The sequence below is a fragment of the Vespa velutina genome, chromosome 3 (assembly GCF_912470025.1).
Source record: "Vespa velutina chromosome 3, iVesVel2.1, whole genome shotgun sequence".
Lineage (NCBI taxonomy): Eukaryota > Metazoa > Arthropoda > Insecta > Hymenoptera > Vespidae > Vespa > Vespa velutina.
In genome coordinates, this window is record NC_062190.1 from 8,970,905 (window position 1) to 8,984,000 (window position 13,096).

At 28.4% G+C, this 13,096-nt stretch overlaps 3 protein-coding genes across 8 annotated transcripts; 2 read left to right on the forward strand and 1 right to left on the reverse strand.

Annotated features, from left to right (window-relative positions):
- On the forward strand, positions 1-5,400 carry LOC124947492 (trifunctional purine biosynthetic protein adenosine-3). 6 transcript variants are annotated; one of them, XM_047489701.1, is made up of 17 exons: positions 1-47; positions 927-1,009; positions 1,125-1,214; positions 1,288-1,535; positions 1,607-1,806; positions 1,879-2,073; positions 2,154-2,284; positions 2,365-2,575; positions 2,655-2,790; positions 2,852-3,074; positions 3,155-3,349; positions 3,493-3,748; positions 3,825-4,028; positions 4,110-4,256; positions 4,332-4,600; positions 4,711-4,968; positions 5,163-5,400. In XM_047489701.1, the coding sequence occupies exons 2-17, from the start codon at positions 929-931 to the stop codon at positions 5,346-5,348; spliced, it is 3,030 nt and encodes a 1,009-aa protein (XP_047345657.1). In that variant the 5' UTR covers positions 1-47; positions 927-928; the 3' UTR covers positions 5,349-5,400. The 6 variants fall into 6 exon arrangements, with proteins under 6 accessions (XP_047345657.1, XP_047345660.1, XP_047345659.1 ...); XM_047489704.1 differs by lacking the exon at positions 1-47 and adding an exon at positions 164-173; XM_047489703.1 differs by lacking the exon at positions 1-47 and adding an exon at positions 373-435.
- On the reverse strand, positions 4,606-7,203 carry LOC124947495 (dnaJ homolog subfamily C member 28). Its single transcript, XM_047489710.1, has 5 exons — positions 6,942-7,203; positions 6,735-6,866; positions 6,558-6,653; positions 6,084-6,434; positions 4,606-5,989 (listed from the first exon to the last, which is right to left on the reverse strand). Exons 1-5 carry the CDS (start codon positions 7,056-7,058, stop codon positions 5,576-5,578), a joined length of 1,110 nt encoding a protein of 369 aa, XP_047345666.1. The 5' UTR covers positions 7,059-7,203; the 3' UTR covers positions 4,606-5,575.
- A 156-nt stretch (positions 7,204-7,359) lies between these two features.
- On the forward strand, positions 7,360-12,696 carry LOC124947491 (structural maintenance of chromosomes protein 4). Its single transcript, XM_047489697.1, has 8 exons — positions 7,360-8,120; positions 8,200-8,391; positions 8,484-8,660; positions 8,728-9,020; positions 9,144-9,423; positions 9,503-10,099; positions 10,238-12,387; positions 12,475-12,696. The coding sequence occupies exons 1-8, from the start codon at positions 7,878-7,880 to the stop codon at positions 12,590-12,592; spliced, it is 4,050 nt and encodes a 1,349-aa protein (XP_047345653.1). The 5' UTR covers positions 7,360-7,877; the 3' UTR covers positions 12,593-12,696.
- Positions 12,697-13,096: the final 400 nt, after the last annotated feature.

The following is a 13,096-nucleotide window of genomic DNA, read 5'->3' on the forward strand; positions in this document are numbered from 1 at the left end:
AAGTAAGTACGTAAATGCACGGCAAATAAGAATAAACTTCTGCAATTGTAATTCTCCTAATTTAGTAATATTTATATATATACGTATCTTCAATGTGATAACGCGAAAATAATAAGAAAATCAAGTGATTTATTGCAATATATCGTTCGATCGTTCGATCAATTTTCAAATCAGTTATTATTATTACCATCATTATTATCATCATCATCATTATCATCATCATTATTAATATTACTATCCTTATTATTTATATTATTATTATTATTATTATTATTATTATTATTATTATTATTATTATTATTATTATTATTATTATTTTTATTATTATTATCATCAAATATTGCCTCGTTTCTTTGATAGATCTTTTTACGATCGATAACTTAGTTAGTTCGTTGTTAGTAAAGAAAATATGAAACACAAACAATTTTGCAAAAGGTCAAATATGTTATCATTGTATGTATGCAAGAGGTTAATAAAAATTAACTCAAGCCGACAAGTCAATGAAATATATCACGCTGGTGTTACGGTCGAAAATAATTGGCTTTTAAAAGGCAGCTATGTTAAACTGAAAAACATAATAAGTACTTCTATTTGTAGGATCTAGAATCTCCACGTGCATGATGGGAGAACTATAAATCGAAAATCTTATTGTGTTAGACACCTGTTGTTGTGTTAATTTATTATACTTTTAGTGTTCCCATTAAGAGATAAAGTTAAACGTTTATTTTCTTTTTATAAAAGTTAATATCAATTCAATAAAAAGACATAAAAAGAAATTCATATATTAAGTATGGAATTTTTTATTTATATATTCTATATAGAGGCTATTTTTGGGCATTAAATTTAGAACTTTAACTTTTTGACGACAATTTAATTTGTTTCATGAATGTTCAATCAGTAAAAAATATGTTTGTGATTTTTTTTAGAAATGGCAGGACAAACTGTTTTGATCATAGGTAATGGTGGTAGAGAACATGCTATTTCTTGGAAATTATCTCAATCTCCACATGTAAGGCTAAATAATTATTTTACATTAATTAATCAGTACATTTTTATATGTGTAAAATATTTTTTAATATATATATATATATATATATATATATATATTTTATTACTGTTTATAGATAAAGGAGATATTTGTTGCTCCTGGTAATAGTGGCATAGCTTCGGTGGATAAAGTTTCCTTAGCAAAAATTAATGTTAAGAATTATAAAGTATGTAATACCTAAATATTTTGTCTTATCTATATTTCAAATAGTTCCTTATTATAGTGGATTTGTTTGATAGGAAGTAGCCGAATGGAGCAAAAAAAATGGAATAAGTGTTGTCATCGTTGGTCCAGAAGAATATCTTGCTAAAGGTTTGGCAAATGAATTACAAAATGTAGGGATACATTGTTTTGGGCCACAAAAGGAAGCAGCTAAAATAGAAGCCGATAAAGATTGGGCTAAACAATTCATGGATCGTTATAATATTCCAACTGCCAAATGGAAAGGATTTACAAAAGCTGAAGATGCAAAAGAATTTGTTAAAAAGTAAGCTGAAATACAAATAAATATATGTTCTTAATGAAATATTTTAACATGAATTCAAATGTTTATTTTAGTGCCACGTTTCGAGCTCTTGTGATAAAAGCTTCAGGTTTGGCAGCGGGTAAAGGTGTTATTGTAGCCAAAAATGTAGAGGAAGCGTGTCAAGCAATTGATGAAATTTTAACTGATAAAAAATTTGGTTCTGCTGGTGAAAATATTGTTGTAGAAGAACTTTTAGAGGGTGAAGAAGTATCGGTACTTGCATTCACAGATGGTACAATATATAAAATAAAAATTTTTTTGAAATGTTGAAATATTCATCATACTAATCTTTATTATTATTTAGGAAAGACCATAATTCCTATGATGCCATCGCAAGATCACAAAAGGATATTTGATGGGGATTCTGGTCCAAATACTGGTGGAATGGGTGCTTATTGTCCATGTCCTTTGTTGAGTGAAAAAGATTATGAAATAGTCAAATTAAATATTCTTCAGCAATCTATTAATGGACTCAGAAAAGAAAATATACCATTTGTTGGTAAATAATTATAATAACATATTTAAACAAAGTATATATATAAAAAATAATTTCATTCTATTTTTTATTGTTTATTGTAGGTATCTTATATGCTGGTTTAATGATAACTAACGAGGGTCCTAAAGTCCTAGAATTTAATTGCAGATTTGGTGATCCTGAAACACAAGTGATATTGCCATTACTGAAGTCAGATTTATTTACAATTATAAAGGTGAATTTTGTCTTTTGTTATACAAGATTAATTATTATTGACAATGATAAGATATATTTCTATAACATAGTTTTATTCAGGCTTGCTGTGATGGTACCTTGGATCAAATTCAAATTGATTGGTATGAAGGTGTATTTGCTGCTGGTATTATCTTAGCTTCTCATGGATATCCAGCTTCATCTTCCAAAGGTCAAATAATAACCGGAGTTGACAATGTAATGTTTAAAAAAGATTATTTTATTTTCCATAGTGGCACTGATCTATCTTCTCAAGGACAATTATTAACAAACGGTGAGATAGTTTATGAATAATTAATAATTTTATTATATGTGATACTAAACTAAAATATTTTTCTCTATTATATTTTTAGGTGGAAGAGTTCTTATTGTTGTTAATATCGCACGTTCACTGGCATTAGCAGCAGCTAGAGCTACTCAAGCTGCTAAAGAAATATCATTCGATGGGAAACAGTTTAGAATGGATATAGCACATAAGGGTATTGCTAGGTGTGTATTATATTTTTTGTACAATTATAAAAAGATTCCTTTTTAATAAAAATCATTACAGGTCAATTCTTCGTTATGGTGATTTAACATATAAAAATAGTGGTGTTGATATTGAAGCTGGTGATTCTTTGGTATCTGCTATTAAACCTGTATCATGTTCTACCGTGCGTTCTGGTACATTGGGATCTATTGGTGGTTTTGGTGGTATATTTGATATTAAAGCTGCTGGTTATAAAGATCCTCTCTTAATTTCTGGTACTGATGGTGTTGGTACAAAATTAAAAGTGGGTACATATTATAGGATACAGATCATACAATATAATGGGCACATTAATTACTGTTAAACATTAAATTATCTTTTTAGGTTGCATTTGAATGTCATAAACATGATACGGTAGGAATAGATTTAGTGGCAATGTGTGTCAATGATGTACTTGCACATGGAGCAGAACCACTATTTTTCCTTGATTATTTTGCATGTGGTAAACTTGATGTTAATATAGCTGCCACTGTTATAAATGGTGTTTCAGAAGGATGCAGAAGAGCTGGATGTTCTTTGGTAAATATATATTATATATTCAATATATTAGTAATGTCAAAATAAGTAATGTCAGAATATTTAATACAGGCCTTACTTATGGACCAATATAATACCATTCAATTTTGCAGAAAAAGAAATTGAATATATTGTTTAATTTCTAGATTGGTGGAGAGACTGCAGAAATGCCAGATATGTATTCAAATGGAGAATATGATTTGGCAGGATTTGCAGTAGGAGCAGTTGAAAAAAATAATTTATTACCATGCATTGATAAGATTATAGAAAAAGATATTGTCATTGGTCTTCCATCGAGTGGTGTACACAGTAATGGTTTCAGTCTGGTGAGAAAGGTTCTTGAAATAGGAAATGTGAAATATACAGACATTGCTCCATTTTCTGAAACAGGAAAAACTATTGGTATTTATTTAATAAGATTTGAAATTTGTTTCATTAATTCATAAATATATCATCATTTTATATTAATTGATTACAGGTGAGGAACTTTTGGAACCAACTAAAATTTACGTTAAAGGTGTCATTCCTGTTTTAAAATCTAATTTGGTAAAGGGTTTTGCTCATATTACCGGTGGAGGTTTAATAGAAAATATACCAAGGATTTTGCCTAAAAATGTTCAAGTTAATTTAGACGCATCTAAATGGAAAATTTTACCTATCTTTGGATGGCTTGCTGCAATTGGTAAGAAATCAAGGATATTACATTAAGAAATTAAATAATTTTATTTGAAAGCATCAGATTTTTTTTCCTTATATTTTATAGGTAATATCAGCCAACAAGAAATGTTGAGAACTTTTAATTGTGGCATTGGAGCTGTTCTAATTTGTGCAGAGAAAGATAAAGATGAAGTATTACAAATGTTGAAAGAAGAGAGTCCAATAGTTATAGGAACAGTAAATTCTCGTTATAGTGAGTTGGTTATTTGAGTTTAAATATCATGCCATTTTCTAAAGTACTTATGTATAATTTATTTCAATGTCATAGATGATCAATTAAGCGTTCAAGTCCAAAACTTCGATAAATCGATCGAAATAGAAATGAGAAAATATGTGCCACATATTATATCCAAATTAGCAGCACCACTTAAAAGAGTCGGTGTTTTAATTTCTGGAAGTGGGACTAATCTTCAATCATTAATCAATGCTACAAAAGATCCAACGCAACACATTGGTGCAGAAATAGTTTTAGTAATATCCAATAAACCGGATGTCGAAGGATTGAAAAGAGCAGAAAGAGCAGGCATCAAAACAATTGTAAATAGAAATTGAAATTGATATATTAGTATTCGTATAATTAATATACTTCAATGTCACATGCTATATATAATACTTCTATGAAATTATTTCATTATTTTTAAATTTAGGTTATTCAACATAATCAATATCCAAGTCGAGAAGCTTTTGATTCAGCAATGACTATTGAACTTGATGCAGCCGGAGTAGAGATTGTATGTCTTGCTGGTTTTATGAGAATTTTGTCTGCACAATTTGTAAATAGATGGAAAGGTGCTTTAATCAATGTGCATCCTTCTTTATTACCTTCTTTTAAAGGGGCACAAGCGCATAAAGATGTTTTAGCAGCTGGCGTACGCATTTCAGGATGCACTGTTCATTTTGTTGCGGTAACAATTGTTAATATATTCATTAATAATATATATTTAATATTTAAATAATTTTACTATATTATTTATACATAATATTTATACATTGTATTTATATACAGTAGATATCATGTAGTTATAATACTAAAAAAATATATATTTTATATGTAATATGTATTATATATAATATAATTATTTTACATTATTTACCGTAGGTTGATATTGATTCTGGAGCTATTATAGAACAAGAGTCGGTACCTGTTTTACCAAATGATACTGAAAATATACTTCAAGAACGTGTGAAAGAAGTGGAGCATAAGGCCTTTCCCCGTGCATTAAAATATTTAGCCACGGGACGTATACAATTAAAGGATGATGGTAAAATCCAATGGAACTATTGAATCATATGTACAAATCTTATATTTTTATGAATAAATATAAAATTTAGATATTTTTTATATTTACAAAGTAAGAAATTATCTTTTCAAATCTTTTTTTTTTTTCATAAGTTTTATATAAACTATACAAGTAGATATGCATTTCTATTTTTTAATCACTAACTATATATTCTAAATGTTTGGTAAACATTAACATTTTTTATATATTTTATATATTAAATATTTTATCTTCAAGTGATCTTTTTTCTAAAGATTGTTTGAAATAAGTTGAAAATGTCAAGATTATTATCGTTATTAAAAGTATTGTTTATATCTTTTTTTACTGATTTCTTTTTGTTTGCTGATCTAATTGGTTCTTTGGATAATACTTGTTCCGCTAGAGTTTCTATATTAACGTGAAGCATTTGTTTTTGAAGTATAGGTACAAGTAAATTATATTTATCAATTTTGTTGTTTAAATTTTTAATGAACGGTTTAAAATTTTCGATAGTATTTGTCCAACTTTCTCTTTCTTCTAAATTCAATGGAATTAAACCTAATTCATTGCGCGCTTCTGTTAATAATTTTTGTAATTCTTTTGTTTCTTCTCTGATCTCCTTTGAAAGCTGTATCCATTCTGGAGTAAATCCGTTTTCTATCAGTACCTATGATATGAAATTAGTTTTATTCTTGTTATAGTATGTATAATATTACTTATAAAGTTATAATACATTGCGTTTGAAAAAGATATTCGTATACCTGATTTAATTTGTGGGTAGTGAAATCAACATACGGGTTTTGTCTGTTGATATTTTTTAAAGGTTTCCCAATGCCTGGAAGATCGCTGAATTCACCTTTATTCATTGCCTCTTGAATCAAATCTTCTACCAATCGATCCATACCATAACGTGTCTTAATGTCTTGAGCACGTTTTTTATCCATTCCAATTAATGTATTACGTTCTTCTGCTTGTAATTTTTTTAATCTATGTTCCATAACATTTTCAACAGCTTTTTGTGCTCTTTCAATAGTGTGTAACCTTTGTCGTTTACTTAGTGTTCCTATACCAACGTCATAGTTTAAATAATGACGATGTTGTGGTGCTGTATGCTTAAACAAAAAAAATATATATATATATATATACACACAGAGACACATTTTACACATTTAAAGATATAGAAGTAAAAGATATAATATAAGTATATATAAATAATAATATTCATAAATGAAAACCTTAATGTCAAATTCTTCAACATCCGGTAATAATTGAGAATTACTTTCTTTCCCATCATTGCGTAATTTTCGTATTTCTCTATAGGCACTTTCAACCTAAACAAAATTTTATTAAATATTGTTATATATTTTTTTTATCAATGAAATGAATTAACAACATATTTGAAATATTCTTACTTCTGCAAATCTAACTGCATCAGCTTCTGATGCTCCACTGTCTGGATGGAACTGTTTGGCTAGATGTATAAAGGCAAGCCTAAGCGTTTCATCTTCGCAATCTTCATTTACTCCAAGTGTTTGATATAGTTGCTAAAGAAATAACTTTATTACGTAGATTGTAAATTTATAAAGTAAATACATTTCATAAGTGTAATGAGGTTTCACCTTCACAGATTTTGCAGAAGTACGATGTTTTAACCGTTTTAGAAAAAGCATGTCTGTGAAAGATACACGAGTAAATTGTTTACTCCCATTTACGCATGTACAGTTGAAAGTTAACATATTTTTAATTAACTAATAGTTATTATAAACAGAAACTAATAGATAGAAGTATCAATAGGTATAATCATTGATTTATGATTTATTATATAATCGTTATTTAAGATTATAACCTATACGTGTAATTCTTTAAGCATTTTTATAAACATTTATTACCAGTTGTGATTATATTCTCTTTCTCTCTTTCAGTAATAAAAGAAAATAAAAAAATACTTATTAACCACGCTAGTCGATTGGAGTGAGATACCAAAATGTTGGTTTCAGTTTCTTATTGGTTAAAATGAATTTATTCAAGCAACTGATTGGTGTTTGTTTCGCACGTGTTCTCAAAGAACAGGGACGCTATATACATTTGAAATATTTGAATTAAGCGGCGCCATTTTGTATCAACGGTTTATCTGTAACAATGGTGTTATGTAGAATATTATAACATATAATATGATAATATTTTACAATATCTACAATTTGAAACGTATATTTTCAATGTAAAATATCATACAGTTTGTAAAGTATAATACTTACTTTTCTGAGAACTTTGATAATTGTTATAATATTATCACCGAAATATTAACGCGCGGTTTCAATTGAATTTGAAAAGTTCTTAGTTCTGTTTATTTGAATTAGTTTGTAATTCCTGTTATATGCGGTTGATTGAAATACTTTTTAATAAATATACAATTATAACAAGAATAGTGCAAGCTATAAAATGAAATGTTTATAAGAACAATATTGTTTACAATTAATGTTGTTGCCTAACCTCAAACAATCAATGTGTGCATTATATTTTTCAAAATATTGACTATGCTATAATAAAAACTTAGAATGGCTGATAAAGTACAGGATAGACATAATGCTTCTGATGAGATGGAAGTGGACTTTGTAAATAATGAACTTAATAACGATGAAGATGGGGGTATAAGAATAGATGATGATATTTACATTCCACCACCACCAAAAAAGATTAATGATTTAAATATAAATGGACCTAGGCTCATGATTACAAAAATAGTTAATGAAAACTTTAAAAGTTACTCTGGCAAACAAGTTATTGGTCCTTTTCATAAGGTAAATATAGTTATCAAATCTAATTAATCTACTTAGAATCTATATATCTATATTTTTTTCTTTATCATGTATCTTTTAGTGTTTTTCTGCAATTGTGGGGCCAAATGGAAGTGGTAAAAGTAATGTAATCGATTCAATGCTTTTTGTGTTTGGTTATAAAGCAAGCAAGATACGTTCAAAAAAGATCTCAGTTTTGATACACAATTCGAGTCAACATAATAACTGCAAAAGTTGCACCGTTTCTATATATTTCCAAAGTATAATTGATAAGGTAAATTAAAAGTAAAAAATTCTCTATTGTGTATAAGATTTTATTTGTATAAAAAATATATGAAAACAGAAAAATAAATGTTTATAATATAGGAAGGTGATGATTATGACGTTGTACCAAATAGTGAATTTGTAATATCTAGAACAGCATTTAGAGATAATACATCATATTATGAATTAAACAATAAAAAAGTACTATTTAAGGAGATATCTAAACTTTTGAGATCTCATGGTGTTGATTTAGATCACAATCGATTTCTAATATTACAGGTATGAATGATAAAAATATAATTAATATTTCAAAATCTTAAGGTCTAATATAAAAATTTGTTAATAGGGTGAAGTAGAGCAGATAGCAATGATGAAACCAAAAACTGTAAGTGACAATGAAACGGGTATGTTAGAATTTCTGGAAGATATCATTGGTACTGTACGTTTCAAAGAGCCTCTTGAAAAATTGGTTGAGAAGATTGAATTATTATCAGAATGTAGGGTAGAAAAAATGAATCGTCTTCGAATTGTTGAAAAGGAAAAAGCAGCTTTACAAGAACCTATGCAAGATGCAGTTAATTATTTGAGAATGGAGAATGGTGTAACAAAATTACAATATCAATTGTATCATTGTAAACGGTAAGTTACAGTATTATATTACAGTTGCTTTAATACATTATTACCTTGTCTTTAGAGATTCTATGATACATTATTTTATTTCATTTAATTCACATCAATAATTTCAAGTTTGTCATAAATCAGTGCTAGGACAGCACAGGAAATTACTTTACAAGAAGAAAAAACGAATGAAGTAGATAAAGATGTTAAAAATCTAGTAAATGAAATACAAATTATTCATCAAGAAAAGGAAGAAAAACAAAAGGTACTCAATGAAAAGAGTAAAAAATGGAATGCATTACAGTCTAATAAAAATAATATTGATGCACAATTTGAACAAATAAGAAAAAAGGATGAATATTTATATGCAGAGATGGTTGAGACAAATAAAAGAAGAAAAGAGAATCTTGCATTGGTGAAAACTGTAAGTTTAATTGTAAAATTAAAGATTTCTATGAGATTTATATTTTTATAAAAAGTTCATTTTTGTTTAATGATTTCAGGAAAAAAATAAATTAGAAGAATTGGAAGCAATACCTAAAAAAAATTCAAGTACGATCGAGGAATATGAACGACATGTTACGAAGCATGTAAAATCTAGAGAAAAGGAGGAAGCTGCATTGGTTACTTTAATGAGTGGTTTACGTGAACAAACGGAACCATTGCTTAACGAACGATCTCAATTAGAGAAAAATTTAATATCTCTTAGAAAAGATGTTGACGAAGCTAAGGGTACATTTGATATTGAAGATTCTAAATTACAATTATACACATCTATCGAACAAACAGAGCGAGAAAAATTGAATAATATAAAAGAAACTTTAGAAACTACTGTAAATACAATTAAACAAAGAACTGAACAACTTGATTCCTTAAATAAAAAGATTCCCGCTACTCAGAAAAGTTTGGATCAAGCAAAAAATGAGTTTCAACAAGTAAAGGATCGTGAGATTCAAATGACATCGAAGCTAAAGAATTTAAGAATTTCTTACGAAGAAAAAAGGTCCGCTATGCAAGCAAATAATTCGAGAAATAAAGTTTTGAATTTACTTATGAAAGAAAAAAGGGAAGGAAGGATTCCTGGTATTTATGGTAGATTGGTATGTTTTTTTACATATGCCATTTATTTATGAACATTAACGTTTAGAAAATATCATTTATAATTATTTTATTATTTTACTAATTTACTAATTTTCATTTCAATTAAAGCTATTTAATACGAGATAATTTTTCATTAGGGTGATCTCGGTGCAATAGATGCTAAGTACGATGTAGCAGTTTCAACTGCTTGTGGTCCATTGGATAACATCGTTGTGGATACAGTTAACACTGCTCAAGCGTGCATTACTTTTCTTCGTCAAAATGATATAGGACGTGCAACATTTATACCTTTAGAAAAACAACAACGTTATTTGTCAAAGTGCAAACAAAAGTTACAGACACCGGAAAACGTTCCCAGACTTTTTGATTTAATACGCGTTGAGGATGAAGAAATATTACCAGCATTTTATTATGGCTTACAAGATACTTTAGCAGCAGATAATTTAGATCAAGCGACACGAATTGCATATGGCCAAAGACGTTACAGAGTGGTTACCTTAAAAGGAGAATTAATTGAAATGTCAGGTACTATGAGTGGTGGTGGACGTACTGCATTTAAAGGTCGTATAGGTCAAAAAGTAGTTAGAAATGAGCCTTCTGTTGCTGACATTGATAAATTACAAGGAAATCTTGATCAAGTATATAAAGAATGTAACGATTTAAGAACTAAACAGCAAACTTTGGAAAATCAAATACATACTCTTTCAAATTCTTTGAAGGATATGATAGTTGATAGAAATAAATATAATATTGAGATACAGACTCTTAAGGAACAAAAGTCGTTATTAGAAGTACAACTTAAGAATCAGAGAAAAAAAGTTACAGAATCTGTATGCGATCCAAAGGAGGTACAAAAGTTGAAGAAAATTGTAGATGCTGCCAAAACGAAATTGGATATGGTTCAAGAAAAATCTACCATCGTTGAAAATAAAGTTTCTGACATCAATATGGAGATTGAGAAAATATCTGGTGGGCGTGTAAGGGAGCAACAGCAAAAAATATCAAACTTAAATAAACAGATAGATAAAACAAAAGGTGAGGTTTATAAATTACAAGTGGCTATTACAACAGCCGAACGAAATTATAAAAAAGTGGAACAACGTATAAAAACTCTTGAAAACGATATACTCACTGCGGAAGAAAAAATACGTGAAATGCAAAATCAGAAAAGTGATTTAGAGGAAAAGGGCAAAGTTTTGTTGGAAGAATTAAACAAAGTTAATGCGGCACTGGTAGAACGAGACGAAGCTACGGCGTCTATAAAGGGAGAATTGGAAGTATTAAAAATTCGTGAAAATAAAATGAAAGCCGTGAAAATAGATTTAGATCAGAAATTTAGTGAATATAAGAAAGTTTTAGCGGCGATTAAGCAACAACTACCAGATTATAACAGGAAAATAAATTCTTTGAAACTTCATACAATTCCAGGGGAACAACCTGGTGTATTAAAAGAATTATCAGAGGAAGAAATAAATGAATTGGACGAGAAGGTTGTAACAGATAAATTAACAAAAGCCATGCAATATTTACCAAAAGATACTCCTAATATGCAAATTATTGCTGATTACGAAGAAAAAGATAAACTTTATTTACAACGTGTTACGGATCTCGAATTAATAACTACTGAAAGAAATAATTTAAGAGATATTTATGAAAATGTACGACGACAAAGAATGAATGAATTTCTTGGTGGTTTTACATTAATAACGAGTAAGCTGAAAGAAATGTATCAAATGATAACTTTGGGAGGAGATGCTGAACTTGAATTAGTCGATTCATTGGATCCATTTAGCGAAGGGATAGTTTTCAGTGTAAGACCACCAAAGAAATCTTGGAAAAATATTAGTAATCTTAGTGGTGGTGAAAAAACCCTGAGCTCTTTGGCTTTGGTCTTTGCATTACATCATTATAAACCGACCCCATTATATTTTATGGATGAAATAGACGCAGCTCTGGATTTCAAAAATGTTTCCATTGTTGGTCACTACATTAAAGAGAGAACAAAGAATGCCCAATTTATAATAATATCCCTTCGATCGAATATGTTTGAACTTGCAGATTATCTTGTAGGAATATATAAGACATATAATTGCACAAAAAGTGTCACAGTTAATTTGGCCAAATATTATGTCAATCATGGAATTTCACCACCAACACAGATAACTATTTCTAGAAATCCTTATACTCAAACGCAACTTACGTCAAAAAATAATACGCAAGACGAACAGCCAATAAATGCAGATAAAGTTGCGCATTCTAACGGAACCGATTTGAATACCTCCTTAGGGTAAGATTTAATAGTAATGATTTTATTGAGTTGAGTGCATGTATGTATTTTTTATGATTTATTCATATATATAACTGGCGATTTCAGATTACCAAATTTGAGCCTTTGTGAAACTCCAAAGAAATCTGGTAATTCTAAGGAAAATGTCAATAATGAAGAGAAAAATGGAAACAAAGAACCTGTAAGGAAGAAAAGAAGGATATAAAAGTGTTTTAGTAATATTATTATTAAGACGAAGATATGTTTCAATAAGGACATACCTTATGTAAAAAAAAATACATCTTGTGCAATGCGAAGAAATAATTATTTGAACAGAATGCATTGTTTCGCCAAATACATTTAATAATGCCTCGTAACATTTTCTCAGTCTCGTTAACATTATTTCTTATCGATATATATATATATATATATATATATATATATATATATATATATATATATTTATTATCAATGTCATTGGGCAGAAATTATGGAAAAGATCTTTTTTCAAATTAATATATTTAAAATTACATTTATAAATATACTCAAGATTATTTCACTTCATTAATAATTTCATACTAAAGATCATAGTGTCTTATACAAAATTGGCCTAACATTGCAAGGATTATATCTATTAACGTAATGATTATTTTTATTCGTACGCTTTGTGTATTTGTAAAATAGTCGACGAGAATACAGTGCTCTTTTACAATTGTATAAAAATATGAAA